Source organism: Pristiophorus japonicus, chromosome 6 (assembly GCF_044704955.1).
Source record: "Pristiophorus japonicus isolate sPriJap1 chromosome 6, sPriJap1.hap1, whole genome shotgun sequence".
Lineage (NCBI taxonomy): Eukaryota > Metazoa > Chordata > Chondrichthyes > Pristiophoridae > Pristiophorus > Pristiophorus japonicus.
The window spans coordinates 261,267,370-261,287,033 of NC_091982.1; the positions used below are offsets into that span (position 1 = coordinate 261,267,370).

General features: G+C 44.6%; 1 protein-coding gene across 7 annotated transcripts in view; it reads left to right on the forward strand.

Moving 5' to 3' along the window:
* The window catches only part of LOC139266063 (disks large homolog 1), a 493,057-nt gene that overhangs the window by 430,771 nt on the left and 42,622 nt on the right, over positions 1 to 19,664 (forward strand). For all 7 annotated transcript variants that reach the window (XM_070883900.1, XM_070883901.1, XM_070883902.1 and 4 more), the window contains 2 exons: positions 8,652 to 8,828; positions 19,359 to 19,425. In XM_070883900.1, the coding sequence (XP_070740001.1) occupies positions 8,652 to 8,828; positions 19,359 to 19,425 (244 nt within the window). The remainder of the gene's footprint in view (positions 1 to 8,651; positions 8,829 to 19,358; positions 19,426 to 19,664) is intronic.

A 19,664-nucleotide genomic window follows, 5' to 3' on the forward strand; every position in this document is an offset into this window, starting at 1 on the left:
AACAGTTTATAAAAAGAATGAACCCGCTGTTCGGGATCTTATGTTCTGACCCTGTTTTCCTACCACAGCTCCCAGTTGCATTCCCCGATGCCCCTTTCTGTGTTGGGATTGGCTCCAGCTCAATAACGTTTCTACAACAGGATGTTCCCACCTCACTAGCTGCACTCTGGTTCTGAAGTAAGTGGCCATGGTCCGTATCTCTCCAGCCCTGGCCCAGATGATTTTAAGCCTACCATTCTATGTTGCCGAGCCTGAACTGAGACACTGATCTACTGGAAGTATCAATTACACATGAGGAGGACCCCCACCCCTCTGCTTCCCCACTTTCCTCCTCCTTTTCACCCCCCCCTCCTCCCTCTCTGCTTCCCCACTTTCCTCCTCCTTTTCACCCCCCCCCCCCTCCTCCCTCTCTGCTTCCCCACTTTCCTCCTCCTTTTCACCCCCCCTCCTCCCTCTCTGCTTCCCCACTTTCCTCCTCCTTTTCACCCCCCCCTCCTCCCTCTCTGCTTCCCCACTTTCCTCCTCCTTTTCACCTCCCCCCCTCTCTGCTTGCCCACTGCTTCTCCCTCGCCACCTAGTCTTTTCCCCTCCTGACCTTACCTCCCCATCCTCCTCCCTCAGCTCCTTCTCTTTCAGGAAGATGTAATTACAGCATGACAAATTTACATAAGCAGTTTCCATTATAATTGTAGATGCAGGAATTAATAACAAACATAAAAGTAAGGGCAAAATGTTTGACTTTAAAGTGGCGACTGAATTGCATGTACATGCCCTTGTATGGTCATTCACTGTCATTTAATCCCGCCTTGCCTGATGATTACACAAAAACACTCTGAGATCAATTAGTATTTACAACAATGGCCAACTTTACTATTGTCCTCAATGTCAAAACAACAAAAGCAGTTCTACACTACCCTTCAACATTAAATTGATTCTTGTAAGACCATTACTAGTTTATTTATGTGGAAAGCTGCTGCCACAGAACCTCCTGTATAGCTTCAAAACCTGTTGGTCTTAGCCTGGCTGCTGACTGGATTTCTCTCAACCATATAAGCTCTGCAGCATTAATAGATTGTCAGTTATACAAGATGTTTGTCCGCAGCCGCTCTGAGTGATTGATCAGTGCAGAAAAACACCTTGCACAGCAAGCTACTGGGGGGAAAAAGACAGCAACGCCTTTTCAACAGATATCAGTATATTAAAGACCTTTTTTGAACAGGAACAGATCCATTAATGTCCTTGGCAGTTCAGACATTTGTCATTTGTTGTAGCTTGAACATATTTTTAGCAGTAACTGAATTTGTGTATGCTGACCAGCAAGAAAGAATCTAAATAAATAATTTACTGTACTTCAATTTTTGTGGCAGCCAGGATCCATGGTCATAGACCTCTGCGTGTGTACCTAGGCCATCTCGCATGGTCACAGGTGAAGCTAGAGATTGTGCAAGTGCTTCCCAGCTACCAATTGTTGAGATGTGCAGTTGAGATGAAAGTGTGCTGCCAACATTTGAGGGAGGAAATTCCCAACGGACTCATTGCCCAAAGTGACGAGCGGGTTCCCAATGTCTTAATATTTTCTCACTAGGTTGCATTGGTAATGAAGGAGTCTTGCACTTGGCAAATGTGGGCCTCACAAAGGGAGTGAAAAACATGTAAATGAGTAGAGTTCTCCACCGCACCCCAGCTCCTTGCATTTTCTGTGATATGACTGAACAATACATCACTGAAGGTGCATTTATAAACTCCTTTTCCGATGTTTCTCAAAGAAAGTTTGGGTAATCAAATAGTACGGGTTAGGTGGAACATCTAGGCAATGGTGACCATAATATAATACGCTTAAAAATGATAATTGAGAAGGACATAAGTTTGATGAAAACCAGGGTAATAGATTGGAGAAAAGCTGATTTTGAGGGGCTGAGAATAGAACTTGAAAAAATAAAATGGGCAACAATATTGGCAAAAAATAATGTCGAACAGCAATGGGAAACATTTAAAATGGTGTTCAACAGAGTGCAGGAACAATATATTCCACTAAAAGGAAAGAACAAACTAGACACGAAAGAGACTCCATGGATGAATAAAGCCATAAGGGAACAATTGAGGGTAGGGAAAGAGGCAGACATTAAGTACATCGACAGCAGGGGAGTGCATGATAAGGGAGAATAGGAAAAGATTAGGAGAGAAGTCAGAAAAACAATTCGGAAGGCAAAGAGGAACTATGAAATTAAATAATCCAGGAATATGAAACCGAATAGTCAAATTTTTAACAGGCACATCAATTTATTAAAAAAAAAGGTGGTTGCGACAGGATTAGGGCCATTAAGGGATAGACAGGATGATGATACAGATAACAATAATAGAGATGGCAGAAATATTAAATAATTATTTTACTTCAGTATTTATCAGGAGATAGAACAGGTGGACATGACATTGGATGATGAGATTAATAATGAGATAAGTACATTTAAAATAAAAAGAGGGGCTACATTAAATAAACTAATCAAACTCAGGATAAAATACCTGGTCCGGATGGATTGCATCCACACATTTTAAAATAATCTAGGGAAGAGATAGCAGAGGCATTACTACACATATATAATAATTCGTTAGAAAAAGGTGTGCCAGAGGACTGGTGGATAGCTAACCTAATACCTATATTTAAGAAGGGGGATAGAAAATGTCTAGGGAATTATAGACCAGTCAGCTTAACATTGGAGGTAGGAAAAATGATGGAATCCCTACTAAAGGAGAAAATAGAAGGACAGCTGGAAACCAAAAATATAATAATGGATTATATTCAGCATGGATTTCATAAGGGAAAGTCTTGCTTGACCAACCTCATTTAATTTTTTGAAGAGGTAATAGAGAGAGTAGACAATGGTAATGTAATAGATGTAATTTATCTAGATTTTCAAAAGGCCTTCGATAAGGTACCCCATAGTAGACTGATGAACAAGGTCAGAGAATGCGGAGTCAGGGAACAAATAGCAGAATGGATAGCTAGTTGGCTTCAATACAGAAAGCAGAGAGTAGGAGTAAAAGGTAACTATTCACAGTGGCATAAGGTGGGTCGTGGTGTTCCACAAGGATCAGTGCTGGGACTACTGTTGTTCACAATTTATATTAACGATTTAGACTTTGTAATCAAAAACACAATTTCTAAATTTGCAGATGACACCAAATTGGAGGCGACAGTCAATACTGAGGAGGATGGCAGCAAATTACAGGGAGACACTAATAAACTTGCAGAATTGGCAAATGAAGTTCAACACAGTTAAATGTGAGGTATTACATTTTGGTAGGAAGAATAGAGAGGGCACATATTACTTGGAGGGTGAGAGTCTAGGTGGGGTAGAGGAACAAAGGGATCTCTGAATACAAATGCACAAATCACTAAACGTTGTGACACAGGTTAGCAAGGGCAAACCAAGCACTAGGGTTTAATTCTAGAGGTATAGAATTGAAAAGTAGGGAAGTTATGCTAAACCTGTATCAAACCTTGGTTAGACCACACTTGGAGTACTGCATACAGTTCTGGTCACCATATTATTAAAAGGATGTAGAGGCATTGGAGAGGGTGCAGTGAAGATTTACCAGGATGATACCAGAAATGCAAGGGTATACATATCAGTAAAGGATGAACAGGCTGGGTCTCTTGGGGGGGGTGGGGGTTCTAAAATGTTTTGATAGAGTGGATACAGAGAGAATTTTTCCATTTGAGGGAAAAAGCAGAACTAGAAGCCATCAATATAAGATAGTCACCAAGAAATCCAATGGGGAATTCAGAAGAAACTTCTTTACCCAAAGAGTGGTGAGAATGTGAAACTCGCTACCACAGGGAGTGGTTGAATTGACTAGTATTGACTCTTCTACCCTCCCACTCAGAGCTCCAGCGTACAACTGACCTCCCAATGCCTGCCCCCAACCAGGCCTCGGGCCACCTACCATCAAGGGTGCTACTCGGCACCAGGCTTGTGGTCAACATCTCGCCATAGGCAATTAGGCTCATACAGCAGTGCCTGGTCTCCAGTCGTCTTGGATCCCTTGCCACTGGACCAAGACCTTGCTCAGCTAAGCCCGTGTGGTTGCCGGTGTGCAGCGGCCACTCCACGTTAAAAGAACTCACGCACAGGCATCTTCCACTCCGTTAACATGAAGTTCGGGGCCTGGAAAGTCAGGACCCTCATGGACAACTCCAAAAGCGATGGGCCGGAATGCCGTACCGCCATAGTTGTCCGGGAACTTGGACGCTTTGACATCAACATCGCCGCCATAAGTGAGACCCGGCAGGCAGGGGAAGGCCAACTCAAGGAACAAGGCGGAGGTTGCACCTTTTTCTGGAAAGGGAAACCAGAGGAAGAACGTCGCCGACACGGAGTCAGCCCCGCCATCAAAAATAAGCCGGTCGACCACCTCAAAGACTCCCCCTGCGGGGTTAACAAACGCCTCATGACTCTTCGACTCACCCTATCCCGGAAGCAACACGCCACCGTCATCCCAACACCCCAACACTCGATGCAACAGATGAGACCAAAGGGGGTTTTTATTCCAACCTCAAAACATCCCTGCCCCGCGTCCCCGCGGGCGACAAAATGATCCTCCTAGGTGACTTCAACGCCAGGGTCGGCAAAGATACAGCCCTCTGGGGAGTTGTGATTGGCAGAGAGGGGATAGGGAAAGCCAACTCCAGCAGTACCCTACTCCTGACAAAATGTCGAACATGAACTTCTCATCACCAACACCTTGTTCTGCCAGAGGGACAAATACAAGGCATCGTGGCAACAACCTCGCTCCAAACACTGGCACCTGCTCGACTATGTCATCGTCCGAGCCAGGGATTGTAAGGATATGCGCATCACCCGCGCCATGACAGGAGCTGACGACTGCTGGATGGACCACCGCCTAATCCGATCAATCATCGACATTATCATTGCCCCAAAGCAGAGGCGACAGCAGAAGCAGTGTCGCAAAAAAGTCAATGCCGGGCACTTAAAGACCCAGCTAAGAGAGCCCTATACAGCCAGCACCTCACAACTAACCTGGCGTGCCTTGATGACCCTGAGATGCAGAATGCCCACAGTGCTTAGTCTGCCCTTCAGGCCTCCATAACTAGAGCCTGCGAAGAGACACTTGGTCACTCAACCAGAAAACATCAGGACTGGTTTGATGAGAATGATCAGGAGATCCAAGAACTAATCGCAAGCGCAGGGCATTTCTGAGCCTCGAGCAACAACCCAACTCAGGAGCAACAAAACAATATTACAGGCGGCTCAAGACTGAGGTTCAATAAAAAACCCGGGACCTAAAGAACAGGTGGTGGATGGAGAAAGCACAGGAGATACAACAACTGGCCGACACCCATCCAAACTCCCAAGGCCCCACCCAACTGCTGGCCAAGAATGGGGAAACACTCATCAAGGACACCGAGGCAGTCAGGGCCCGCTGGAAGGAGCACTTCGAAGATCTCCTCAATTGAGACTCTGCCTTTGACTCGAGTGTTCTCGACTCTATCCCGCAGTATGCGACCCGCCACCACCTCAGTGAGACCCCAACACTGCACGAGGTAGGAAAGGCCATAAGACAGCTCAAGAACATCAAGGCTACGGGAGCGGATGGAATCCTTGCTGAGGTGCTAACGTATGGCGGCAAGGCGCTGTTGGTGTGGATACATGACCTCATCCCTCTCATCTGGAGGGAGGAGAGCATGCCGGGAGATCTCAGAGATGCAGTGACCATCTTTCAAAAAGGGGACAAGTCCGACTGCGGCAACTACAGGGGAATCTCCCTGCTATCAGCCACTGGGAAAATCGTCGCTAGAGTCCTCCTCAACCGTCTTCTCCCTGTGGCTGAGGAGCTCCTCCCGGAGTCACAGTGCGAATTTCATCCCCTACGGGGCACAACGGACATGATCTCTGCAGCGCGACAGCTGCAGGAAAAATGCAGGGAGCAGCGCCAGCCCTTATACATGGCCTTCTTCGACCTTACAAAGGCCTTTAACACTGTCAACCGCGAGGGTCTATGGAGCGTCCTCCTCCATTTCGGATGCCCCCAAAAGTTCTTCACCATCCTTCGCCTGCTCCACGATGACATGCAGGCCGTGATCCTTACCAACGGATCCATCACAGACCCAATCCACGTCCGAACCAGGGTCAAGCAGGGCTGTATCATCGCCCCAACTCTCTTCTCAATCTTCCTCGCTGCCATGCTCCACCTCACAGTCAACAAGCTCCCCGCTGGAGTGGAACTAAACTACAAAACCAGTGGGAAGCTGTTCAACCTGCGCCGTCTCCAGGCCAGGTCCAAGACCACCCCGATTTCTGTCGTCGAGCTACAGTACGCAGACGACGCCTGTGTCTGCGCACATTGAGGCTGAACTCCAGGACATAGTCGACTTATTTAATGAGGCATACGAAAGCATGGGCCTTGCGCTAATGTCAGTAAGACAAAGGTCCTCCACCAGCCTGTCCTCGCTGCACAGCAGTGCCCCCCAGTCATCAAAATCAACGGCGTGGCTCTGGACAATGTGGACCATTTCCCATACCTCGGGAGCCTCTTATCAACAAAAGCAGACATTGATGAGATTCAACACCTCCTCCAGTGCAGCCTTCGGCCGCCTGAGGAAAAGAGTGTTCGAAAAGGCCCTCAAATCTACTACCAAACTCATGGTCTACAGGGCTGTAGTAATACCCGCCCTTCTGTATGGTTCAGAGACATGGACCATGTACAGTAGACACCTCAAGTCACTGGACAAATACCACCAATGATGCTTCGGCAAGATCCTACAAATCCCCTGGGAGGACAGACGCACCAACATCAGTGTCCTCGTCCAGGCCAACATCCCCAGCATTGAAGCACTGACCACACTCGACCAGCTCCACTGGACAGGCCACGTTGTCCGCATGCCAGACACGAGACTCCCAAAGCAAGCGCTCTACTCGGAGCCCCTTCACGGCAAACGAGCCAAGGGTGGACAGAGGAAACGTTACAAGGACACCCTCAAAGCCTCCCTGATAAAGTGCAGCATCCCCACTGACATCTGGGGGTCCCTGGCCAAAGACCGCCCTGAGTGGATGAAGTGCACTGGGAGGGCACTGAGCGCCTTGAGGCTCATCACCGAGAGCATGCAGAAAACAAGCGCAGGCAGTGGAAGGAATGCGCGGCGAACCTGTCCCACCCTCCCTTACCCTCAACCACTGTCTGTCCCACCTGTGGCAGGGAATGTGGTTCTCGTATTGGACTGTTCAGCCACCTCAGGACTCATTCTAAGAGTGGAAGCAAGTCTTCCTCTATTCTGAGGGACTGCCTATGATGATAGATGCATTTAAGGGGAGGCTAGACAAGCATATGAGGGAGAAGGGAATAGAGGGTTATGCTGATAGATTTAGATGAGGAAAGACAGGCAGAGGCTCAAGTGGAGCATGGACTGGTTGAGGTAAATGGCCTGTTTCTGTGTTTGTCATGCAATCATATTTGTGCTCTAAAGCCTGTAGATTGTAAAAGGAAGGAAAGACTGAAGGAAGGTTGGAGGGGGGGGGGGGCAGGGGCAGAGTTTTGAGGTGCAGGGAAAGAACGAGTTAAAACAGGAGATGGTGCATTGAATTAGTCTATTGAATTAGTGCCATTGCTTCACATGAATTGAGGTAAATGAGTTCCTTCTATCTGATGCTTCCAAGTCATTTTTGCTTTAAATGAAATATCCAGAGATATATAATTTTATAATGTTAACATCCGAGATAAATTAAAGATAACTTACGATAACAAACAGGTTTCAAATCTGGAGGATGGGAAGGAAGAGTGTGACTGATGAGTTTGTTCACACATGATGACGATCTTGAATTGTTAGAAAGGAGAACTTTATATATTCCCGAACTATGACAGAGTGAACATTAGCATCAATCTCGTTGGATCAGCAAATTATAGTTTAATTTAATATTTTTGTTTTAATTTCCTTATATATTTTGAGTGCCAATTTGGGGAAATTAGCTCGGTGTTGCAAAGACTGAAAACAATGGTAGTTGAATGATCATTTTGGAGATCAAATAACAAGGTTTCTGAAGCACGCAGGGTTAATGACTATAATCTTTACTCATGTTAAATTGGCTCCCTTGGTACCATTGTGCATTTTAACTGAAGTTAAAATTTAGCTAAAATGAGGTGCAGAAAGCATGAAATACTGTAATATCTTAGTAAAAGATAAAGAAAAAATCTGAAATAAAGGTAGAAAATGCAGGAAATTAAACTGAAGACTGAAAGGCAACCAGACATTTTTGTACGGTTACAAAAAAGGAAAGAAAAAGAGACAAGGAGTGGAGAGAATCAACAGATACACCAATCACAGAGAGGGAGTTGATGAGTTAAATGAACCAGTTTGTGATTGCTGCCCGTGTTGATTCTCTCCCTCTTGCTGTGTTTTTTTTTACAACCTTATTAAATTGCCTGTTTATCTTGTCTTCCGTTCTGATGAAGAGTTACACGTGAAATAATATAAATTGTTTTTTTCTCTTTGCAGATGCTGACTGACCTTTGTACTTACAGCATTTTGTGTTTTTACTACAATATCTTGTATGTCTAATGTGGGTGAAATGTTTTGCGATAAATAAATTGCAGTTACTGTATAATAATGAATCCTCCTCCTTTTGTGTCATTTTTAGAGCCTTGTTTGATTACGACAAGACCAAAGACAGTGGTCTCCCAAGCCAAGGCCTTAATTTCAGTTTTGGCGACATCCTGCACGTGATCAATGCATCGGATGATGAGTGGTGGCAGGCTCGACAAGTGACAGCGGATGGTGAGAGTGAAGAAATCGGAGTCATCCCAAGCAAACGGAGGTGATGACCTTTTCTAAAGTTGGAATTTTGATGTTTAGGTCGATTTATTTTTTTTGAAATGCAGGATGCTCCTAAATTCCAAGGACTGCAATACCATTTATCCATTAAAATCAAAATTTGTTTTTGGCAAAATATTCTGGATTAAAAAGAAAATACTGTGCACTTTTCCCATTTTGATTAATGGGATGTTAGTTTTGTGAATGAAAGGAAAAAGAGGCTATTATTTTAAAAGCTGGAAGAGTATCTTCAGTCCTCGGAGTGATAAAATGATATTGTGCGAGGGTACACTTGTCCAGCCTTTTGGTGCTGATGTGCTATGGAGAGGAGAGCCAAAATGGGTTCTATCGCCCTCAGTCTTTCCTGTCTATCTTTATCTTAAATGTTGATCCTAGTTTCGCACCTGTTTTAATATTCTTTCAATCTCAATATCTTCCACAATGTGATTAAAAATTTACAAACCTAAAAATTTGATGTAGATAAATACTGAAAATAAATGTTATTACAGAAATTGAACAGTTAACATGGTGAAATAATGTAGACACAAGCATAATTAAGTAGATGGCACTAAACTATTTGTTTTAGTGTGGAAGTGAGTTTTTCTCTGAAGTGTGTAGTCCAAATTTCAGCTTGTGTATAATGTGGAAAGACTGTATAAAGATGTAGATAGAACAATGGTCCAACATGACCATCTCTCGCATGCTGTGTTATGAAGTGAGTTCACATTTTCCTGTATCATGAAGATTCAAACTTCACAATTAGGAAAGTGAAACATAGCCAACAACTACTCTCGTGCACCTCCTAGCATCCAATCAGGAATAGTGAAAAAGATCTAAAAATAAATAAGAGCTGATTTTATGTTTTAATTTAAAATAGAGACGGTGTTAGCATTAGTTAACTAAAGATGTGTACAGCTTTAGAGTGCATCATCATCATCATAGGTGGTCCCTTGAACAAGGATGACTTGCTTCCACATGAGTTCACAGATGTTTCAATGAAAGACCCGATGTTCCAGTCCTGAACTCCAATTGAGGGGGTGGAAGATGCCAGTGCATAGATTTTTTTTAACGTGTGGTAACCATTGCACATCAGCCACCACACGGGCTTGACAGAGCTAGGCAAGGATTAACCAGGATGACTGGAGACCTGCTCTGCTGAGGACTACCATACTCTGTTAGTCACTGGTGATTCCTCGCAGCTGGCTGAAAGAAATGTTTACAGCAGCCTGGGTGCAGGTCGAGCTCTGTCCTCCCAGCTGTAGAACAGTCAGACCAGGTGGACAAAAAAAAGTGAAAGAAATGATAGAAAACATTGTGAGAACCTTACCCAGAAAGTAACCCCCTGAAAAACATTTTTTTTTAAAGTATCCAAGCATGTAACTTAAGAAGGCAATGGAATGACTAAAGGCCATTCAGTCCATCACAGGGACAAGGTATAATCCTCTTCATCATAGACTCTCCCCAATTCATTGCATCTCCTAATGAAAGGTTTTGTAAAGTTCTTCTGCTTTGCCAAAAGATTATCAAGCCAAACGCCAGAATACCCAGTCCATGCAAGGCAAAAGCCACAAAAGGGCTCCCTACTTATTTAATTCATTATCTTTTTCTGCCTCGTATCTACCAGCTGCGGTATTTTGATTGAAACTTTATGCTGTCTATAGGCGAGACCTATAGACAGAGCTATAAAAATACACTGGAAATCTGAAACAAAAATACAACACAGCAGACCTACAGTATATAGAAAGAAAGGGCAGGTTGACATTTCAGATGTAGCCCCTTCATCAAAACTGAGCAATGATGGATACATCTGACACTATGTAGATGGAAGAGAGAACAAATGCAAGTTGGAGTTATGATGGAGAGAGAAACTGTACAGTTTATAGAGGTTGATATTTTCAGATGTTACAGGAGATAGTTTCCTTATGTTTTGCTTTAATAAAGAGCGAGGTTTCCCCCCCCGCACCTCTATATTCAAATGTTCACGTATGGCCCCATTTCTTGGATGTTACTGGAAAGCACTAGATTTACGTAAAACCATAGTTATCCTGCTTTTAATTAGTGTAACCTAAGTCCGTGAAATCAGCATTTTATTTCCATTTGTAAAGAGTTGCAAAAGCTAGGTCAGCACAAGCTAGTAACATAATCGGTTGTCATTCTTGGAGTGGCTGATGGTAACTTTTTACTCTTTCCTGATATATATTTACCAGATAAAGTAGTTTCAAAACTTCCCTCGTGCTGATCTAGTGCTTGAAGGCACAGGCTCATTTTGAATTCAATTGTAAGAGATGCTTTGTAAGATAAAGTTTAGAGGAGTTTAGTGGCACAATGCATTGTAACATGTATTCATGGCCTTGTGTTCCGCTCCAATAGATATGGTTTGGATGAAAGATTCCCTCCTCTTAACGCAAATTTATTGACACTTGGAAACTTTCCAATAGTTACAATGTAAAAGGATTTCTTGATCTTTAATCAAATTTGTAATGCAGCATTCAAGTCCTGGGATCAGAGTGGAACAATCTGGTTGTCAATACATCTCCCTCCTTCCATATTTCTAGTACTGTACATGTATTATAGAAAGTTAAACTGTCAACACTGAAGAAGACTGAATGTTACTGTGAGCAGCGTTCAGTATCTAAAATGGCGTGGGTTCTCCCTTTGTCATGTACAAACTGAAATTATATCTCAAATAACAAACTATAAATATTTGGCATGGTGAAAATGTAGTGTTGGACCTTCTGTCAACCTAGTTTTCACAGGTTTAAATGTAGTGAGGTAAAATTCAAATATGAAATTTTAGCAATAGAATAAAACAGGTACTCAAAATTTATAACGCATTCTACCATGGGAGCTTAAGTAGACTTTGCAAATGTTTTATCCTACTATCTTGGTGTGAATTTTGGGATTGCTTTGTCAGGGTGTCAGGTACCTTAGAAGCTGGATTTGAATGTTGAACATTCTCCAGCTGACTGAACATAAGAACATAAGAATTAGGAACAGGTGTAGGCCATCTAGCCCCTCGAGCCTGCTCCGCCATTCAATAAGATCATGGCTGATCTGGCCGTGGACTCAGCTCCACTTACCCGCCCTCTCCCCGTAACCCTTAATTCCCTTATTGCTTAAAAATCTATCTATCTGTGACTTGAATACATTCAATGAGCCAGCCTCAACTGCTTCCTTGGGCAGAGAATTCCACAGATTCACAACCCTCTGGGAGAAGAAATTCCTTCTCAACTCGGTTTTAAATTGGCTCCCCCGTATTTTGAGGTTGTGCCCCCTAGTTCTAGTCTCCCCGACCAGTGGAAACAACCTCTCTGCCCCTATCTTGTCTATCCCTTTCATGATTTTAAATGTTTCTATAAGATCACCCCTCATCCTTCTGAACTCCAACGAGTAAAGACCCAGTCTGCTCAATCTATCATCATAAGGTAACCCCCTCATCTCCGGAATCAGCCTAGTGAATCGTCTCTGTACCCCCTCCAAGGCTAGTATATCCTTCCTTAAGTAAGGTGACTGCTGTGGGGCGGAATTTTGATGTGAGTGCAGTTTGGATGACGGCAATAAGGTGCATTATACTATTTGCTTCATATCCTTCACCATCTGTCAGTGATCTGTTATTTTTAGTCCAAACCTAATGCATTGGATAAAATTAATGGAATATATAACGTCTTCTGAGAATAACCTTGAAGGTTCTAATTTCCCAGGACCAATTATAAATCAGTGTCAAAATCCAATGAAGACAAACATCCTCCTCACTAATGTATAATAAAATATGAAACAGCACAGCTACCCTTCATAACCGGTCTTACAGTAACAAACAAGTATTCGGATTACACCAATCATACTTGACGACAATTTTTTTTATTTGACACAAAAGCAATGTTGATTGTAATCAGACAATTGGGGGATTAAAATTGAATTTGTGCATCTGTCATCTGGGGATTAACAGTATTTTCCCTAGTTTCCAAATATCTCAAGGTAGAAATCAATTATTTTCCCATTCTATTAGTGCTGTTTAAATAGTTACAAAAAAGGCAAACTTCCTTTTAAGATGGAATGTTCTTCTCGGTGAAGGCCTTGACTCAATGGTAGTGCTCTCGCCTCTGAGTCAGACAGTCGTGGGTTCATACCCCCGTTCCAGGATGAGCTCATAATCTTGGCTGACACTCCAGTGCAGTTCTGAGGGGGTGCTGCATGGTCGTAGGTGCTTCCTTTCGGATGAAATGTTAAACTGAGGTTCTTCTACCATCTCGGGTGGACACAAAGGATCCCATGGCACTATTTGAAGTAGCGCAGGGCAGTTTTCAGTGTACTGGCAAACATTTATCCCTCCAACACCCCCAGACTCAATGATGCTCCCCGGTCTGGCCTCCCAACTTTCACACTCCGTAAACTTGAGCTCATCCAAAACCCTGCTGCCTATAATCTAAACTTGCACCAAGTCCCACTCCCCCATCACCCCTGTGCTTGCTGACCCACAGTGGCTCCTGGTCCATCAACACCTCGATTTAAAAATTCTCGTCCTCTTATTCAAATCTCTCCATGGCCTTGCCTCTGAAATTGTAATCTCCTCCAACCCTCCAAGAACTCTACAGTCCTCCAACTCTGACTCTCGTGCAACCCCCGCTCACTGTCCTGTCGATGCCAGCCATCTAGGCCTACTTTCTGGAATTCTCTCCCTAAATATACTTTGGCTCGATCTCAATTTTTGTCTGATTACATTCCTATGGGATGTTTTCCTACATTATAGGGCCTATATAAATGCAAATTATGATATGTCAATGAGAAAACATTGACCAGCAATACTTGTTACAACTGTAGGCAGCGCTGTGATTGGCAATTAAAATGTTAAAAGACCCCTCGTGTCACATTAATTTCAAACCCAGTACTGGAACTGGGCATTTGGCCTCAATAGTCAATATGTGTCTAAGCATTTAGCTTAGATCAAAAATCCCCCACACGCCAGTGCCAAATAAGAGACGTCTCTTTTTTGACATTAGCAATGCAGCCTTTAGAAACTATTAAGCCTCTCAATCAGGACGGCAGTCACTAGCCACAAAACCAATGTGTATAATCCTCCTCTCCAATGGCGCTTAAGCAGCAGGGCTCGGATGTCTAATGTCAAGAACCAGGCAGCCAGGACTTCTCCCACTGAGGCTAAAATGCAGACCAGTCGACAAAGTTGGGTGACCATTGGACTGAATAAGAGATTATGTAGAAGCAGATCATAAAAGGAATTTGTGACACCAAGGGAGACCCTTAAAGTGGCAAAGCAGTAGATGCAAATAATGCTTAAAAAAAAATTATTCCAATACAGTACTACAACAATAAAAGAGTAGTTAGGGATGGTGTTTCAAAATCTAAGAGACCTATATGAAGTTGAAAATGAGAATGAACAGGTCAGCAAATGTTTGCTCTTGTATACTTTCACACAAAACATCCTGAGGCACTTGAAACGGGGTCAGAGAATATCAAGCAGGAAGTGGAAGAATAATTGAGAAATGACCGAAGGTGCAGTGCAAGAAATAGGGTTGGTGCAGTATGAAGAGGTTTAGGAAGAGAATTCCAGATTGCAGGGCATGTTAGCGAAAGGTACAGCACGAAGGGGAAATGCAAGTAGGCCAGAATCCAAACGGCCCCAAACTAAAAGTGATAGTGGATTCAGAGGAAGAAAGAATGATAACCTTGCAAAGAGAACTTTACAGCATTAGCACTTTAACTGGACAGGTACAGGATGTGGAAGTTAGGGTGTGAGGCACTTGTTAACATATGAAAAATGACGGACAGGGAAAGGACTATTAGTCCATCCAGCCTGTCCCATACAGTTGTGATGCCTAATTAATGACTAACAAATTTAGATCATTCATCTCTTAAGCTTTTTTTTTGTTTTCTGTTCGGTGTATTCTACTTGAAGTGTGTTAACCACTGCAGATTTGAAATAATAGTCATCTTTTAAGAAGAGCAAATAATTAAAGGATGTGTATTCTAATATATTCTGATTTATTTGAAATGTTTTCCTTCTCCAAGATTTCTGGCTGTGCATTCATTTGAAAACTTGCTTCAATTTCAGACTCCCTGGATTGTTTCCACGATTTTATTTTTAATTAATCAGCATGACTTGCTATTTTCTTCTAAGACCTTACTGACAACTTGAAGTGGTTGTAAATACCACAAGAACTTGTATAAACTTGGATTTTTTTAAACTTGTTATCAAGTTATGGTAGCAATTATCTATATTGCATGAACCCTTGTTGAATCTAAAATGAGTTTGCACTGCTCAGTCTGCAGGGTTTCTGTGTTTTTGTTAATTAGCCATATAGCTGAAGTGTCCTTAGCCCAATTCAATGTCATCACTTGCCATTTTCTCCCACCTCTTGTGAAAAAGGTTTTTCCTTATTTGGCTTTAACAAAGATCAGCTCAAAGTAATATGTACTAAATAATGGATTAACCTTTGTGTATAGAAGTTCATAAAGGGAATATTCCAGCGTCAAGTTTTTTAGTGGTCTTGCAAGTTTTTAGCTCCCAATAATCTGATTTTTGAAAGTAACCAAAGCAGATATTATCCCATAGATTGACATTTCTAGTCAAGTGAGGTGAAGCCTCTCTGGCTGTTTCATTGTCAATGGGAACTAGCATTTAATATTGAGGAATGCAACATAATACTTATTAATGTTAAAATAGGTATGATTATACAGTAAATTGAACATATTAAATTGCAGCAGTAGTAGTACCAATATTGAGTAAACTAGTTGGATAAATATTAAAGATATGTGTGAAGCAACAATTGCCAAAGCAAATAAGATGTATACTCCACTGAGTCCAAGGAGATCTTCAAAGCATTGAGAATAGATTTGAAATATTGCACCCAGTTTTACTGATTGTCTCTGTAAAAATCCGTTCATTGGAAAGAGTTTAAATAAGTGCAACATACATGGTGCTGGGTCTTAAATTACGCACAATGACCAACAGGAAAAGACCTCTGATCCATCCAGCCTATGTGTTACAATTCAATAACTTGTGTATCACAATAAATGCACTCCACCCCATCCAAAAGCTATGATTTCCTGGGAGAGGCATAAGCCCAGGCCAATTTGGGTGGGGATGGGGGAGGGAAATCTGGGAAATTCCTCTCCAACTCATCTGGGCGATCTAGTCCAGGTAATCAGTCTAGCCCTGAATTCACTGCAGTACAGGTTGAACCACCTTTATCCAGCACCCTCCGGACCTGGCCTGTGTCGCATAAGGGAGGTCGGCCCGATGGCGGGGGGGAATGGGAGGTTGGTGCCCCGGCCCGGGCCAAGTGTCGGTGGGCCCCAGCAGGCTGAGTGTCGACAGCCCCCCCCAGCAGGCTGGGTGTCGGCGGGCCCCAGCGGGCCGAATGTTGGCGTGAGCCGAGTGTCAACAGGCCCCAGCAGGCCAAGTGTTGGCACAGGCCGGGTGTCGGCAGCCCCTCAGCGAGCCCAGTGTTGGCACGGGCCGGGTGTTGGTGCGGGCCGAGTGTTGGCGTGAGCCGAGTATCAGCAGGCCCCAGCGGGCCCAGTGTTGGCGCAGGCTGAGTGTCGGCAGCTCCCCCCCAGCGGGCCCAGTGTTGGCACGGGCCAGGTGTTGGTGCGGGCCGAGTGTTGGTGGGCCCCAGCAGGCCAAGTGTTGCCGCGGGCCGGGTACCGATGGGCCCTAACGGGCCAAATGTCTGCGCGGCCCCAAAGTTGGGCTGAAGATCGACCGCATTCTACGCATGCACCCCCGGTCACCAGAACCATGCTGGGCAAGGGGGGGTGCCGGATAAGGGACGTCCAACTGTATCTCCTTCTGTAAGGGGTGATCTCCACTCCAGCCAGAAATAGGCCGAGTTCTCGCTTCTTGGAATTCAGTGAATCGGCGTCCGCTGCGTGTGCCGGCATCCTGTTCTTGAGGTCCACTATTCTCTGGGAAAGGAACCATCTCCTGACATCCAATCTAGATCCGGCCTTGTACAACTTAAAATTAATGAAGTGTGAACAGTTAAGTGAGCTAAATGGTTCCAATCCAAGATACAATCTTGGAAGAGGGGCGGGGGATGGAGGGGAGAGTGGTGGAGGTGGGGGCGGAGAAACCCAGGGTGGGGGACGGGAGGGGCCACATTGCAGCGGAGGTCTGGGGGGGGGGGAGGGGGGCGAAGTGTGTTGGAGGGGTGGGCCCTGGGGGCTCTGTGCCTCGGTGCGGGGAGTGTTCGGAGTGGGGTGGACGGGTTGACTGTTGGTGGATGTGGTGTAGTTGGTGTCGCGGGGGCGTGGCTCCGGGGTGGCCGGGCGCTGGGGGATCGACATCCGGGGGTGTTCGGCATTTGGGAAGAGATACAATCCAAGATTTTGAAGTTGAGAAGCAAATTGGTGGATGGATGTTGGGCCCCTTCGTAAAAAAAGCGAATGAGGAGACATGATTGTAAGTTAAAACCTTGAACTAAATGCCTTTTGGGGCTTAACTGTTTCACCATTAGAATTTTAATGTGAAGAGTTTTGACTTTTATGAAAATGAGTAGGATCTGATGCAGTGAATTATTGACTTAGTTGAGGTCTTCAAAAAAAGACCAGATGAGATATGGACTTGGTTCAAAATCCAAAGGAAGATGCTGTCCATAGACTAAAGAGCAGAGTGAAGTGAATGGATTGAATGCTCTTTTCTTGTTCCTGACTACTGTTTTTAGATAATAGTATAAAAATAACACATTTTCTGCCATCATAGAAGAAATTGCAGCTATAACTTAATGCATCAGCTACAATCCACTGAAAGGAAATTGATTGGTGGTAACATACTAAAGTATCCATTTGAAGAAGGTACAGAACACTGTCCTCAAATGGTATCTCTTCATATTTTTGGGCACTCATTTTACTCTCTCAATGATGTACACCTATCCTGGTCAATAGAAAGAACCAGAGACCTCCTTCCAGCCTTCGCTAATTGCTGCTGGGAAACGTGCAAGGGCAGCCCCAAAGTGAGTCAGTGTTCTCTCTCTAAGGTGCGTGGCCGCGCAGTAATCTCAAAGGTCCCACACAGGCTGCTCACCACCTTTCCCACTGTAAATACCGTGCGTGCGTAGAAATTTAAAGGGACCGCACGTTAAAAGAAACGGGCTGCACAGAACAAAGCACGGCTTACAGGGAACATTGGTGATTGGCGTTTTGTTTGTGTGAAAGGTTCCTGGATCACCAGTTGATGCCTCCTCACGGCAGCAAGGTTATGGTTGGGAATTCAACGTGAATGTGAGGAATTGAAATACAGAGCTAATCATAGCACCTCATGGCATCCCAAAGTCTGCTTTCATTTAAAAAAAAATATATAGAGAGTGGAGAGCACCAGTTCCAACTGTCACAGGAGCATCCAGTCGTGCCCCGGTAACTGTCCTCAAAGGAAGTGGAGTGTGGGAAATTGCAATTCTGCCAAGTAAGGCCAATTCTGCGGTGGGAGCAGGACTTCCACGCTGGGGGCTAAAATTCCCTGCCCCTGAAGGTTACCGCCCCCAAGATGGGAGCCTGTGCAGGGAGGCAGAGGGAAGGTGAGGGGAGACGGGGGCGGTGGATGGAGGGGAGAGTGGTGGAGGTGGGGTGGGGCGGAGAAACCCAGGGTGGGGGACGGGAGGGGCCACATTGCAGCGGAGGTCTGGGGGGACGAAGTGTGTTGGAGGGGTGGGCCTGGGGGCTCTGTGCCTCGGTGCGGGGAGTGTTCGGAGTGGGGTGGACGGGTTGACTGCGCAGATGGCGATTGGTGGATGTGGTGTGATTGGCGTCGCGGGGGCGTGGCTCCGGGGTGGCCGGGGCTGGGGGCTCGACATCCGGGAGTGTTCGGCGTTTGGGAAGGATTCTGACAGGACAGGACAGGGCGGGTTGGGTGCGGGGGTAGTGTCCCCGGTGTTGGGTGGGTCCGGAGCCGGGGGGGGGCGGGTGGGGAGGACGCTCTTGGGATGGGGGGGGTGGGCTGTTTGGGGCTGGGATTGGGAGAGACTTCTTCACTCGGGGAGTTGCTGGCCTGTGGGGTTCCCTGCCACCGAGAGTTGTTGATGCCAGTTCATTGGATGTGTTCGGGAGGGAGTTGGATGTGATCCTTGCGGCTGCGGGGGGGGTCGGGGAGTGTGGGGGGGAGGTGCTGGGGTGGGTGATCAGACATGATCTTGTTGAATGGTGGTGCAGACTCGAAGGGCCGAATGGCCTACTCCTGCACCTATTTTCTATGTTTCTATCTATAACAGCACTTGTTTCTTTCACATCTTTCACATATGTTTAAATAAAATGCCAAGTGAATCAGATTTTGCTGCCTATGCTATTTTAGACGTATTGGTTCAAGGCTAAGAGTTTTGAGACTGTTCAGCTGTAAGTAGGTTAATTTTTTATGCACCTCCCATGACACTGTTGATAGTGGAACTACTGCTGTGTTCATAGGCTTGTGTGTGTTCAGTAGTGAAAACTCGGGCTATCATTTAAATATGCCATTGTTACGGTGATTTACAAGTATTTGAACCTTGATCCATTCTAAATTTTTGTTTTTGTTATTTTGCTCTCAAAGAGTTGAGAAGAAAGAACGAGCCAGGTTAAAGACTGTGAAATTCAATTCAAAATCAAGAGATAAAGGGGTAAGTGTATTGGGAAGACAATTATTTTTACATATTGTGCTTCTCTGTGCATGTATAAGTGCTTACGCTCATTATGAGGATTTGAAAGTCGATTTGATTGTAATTGCCTAGTTTCTTTTAAGATTAAAAAAATTATGTCAAATTGAGCTATTTCACGATATAATAACTTGCTCTGCTGAAGTGGGATGGGCAGGCTGGGAAAAATGCAGAGTGAAATATTATTCCTTCAAATTTGGTAT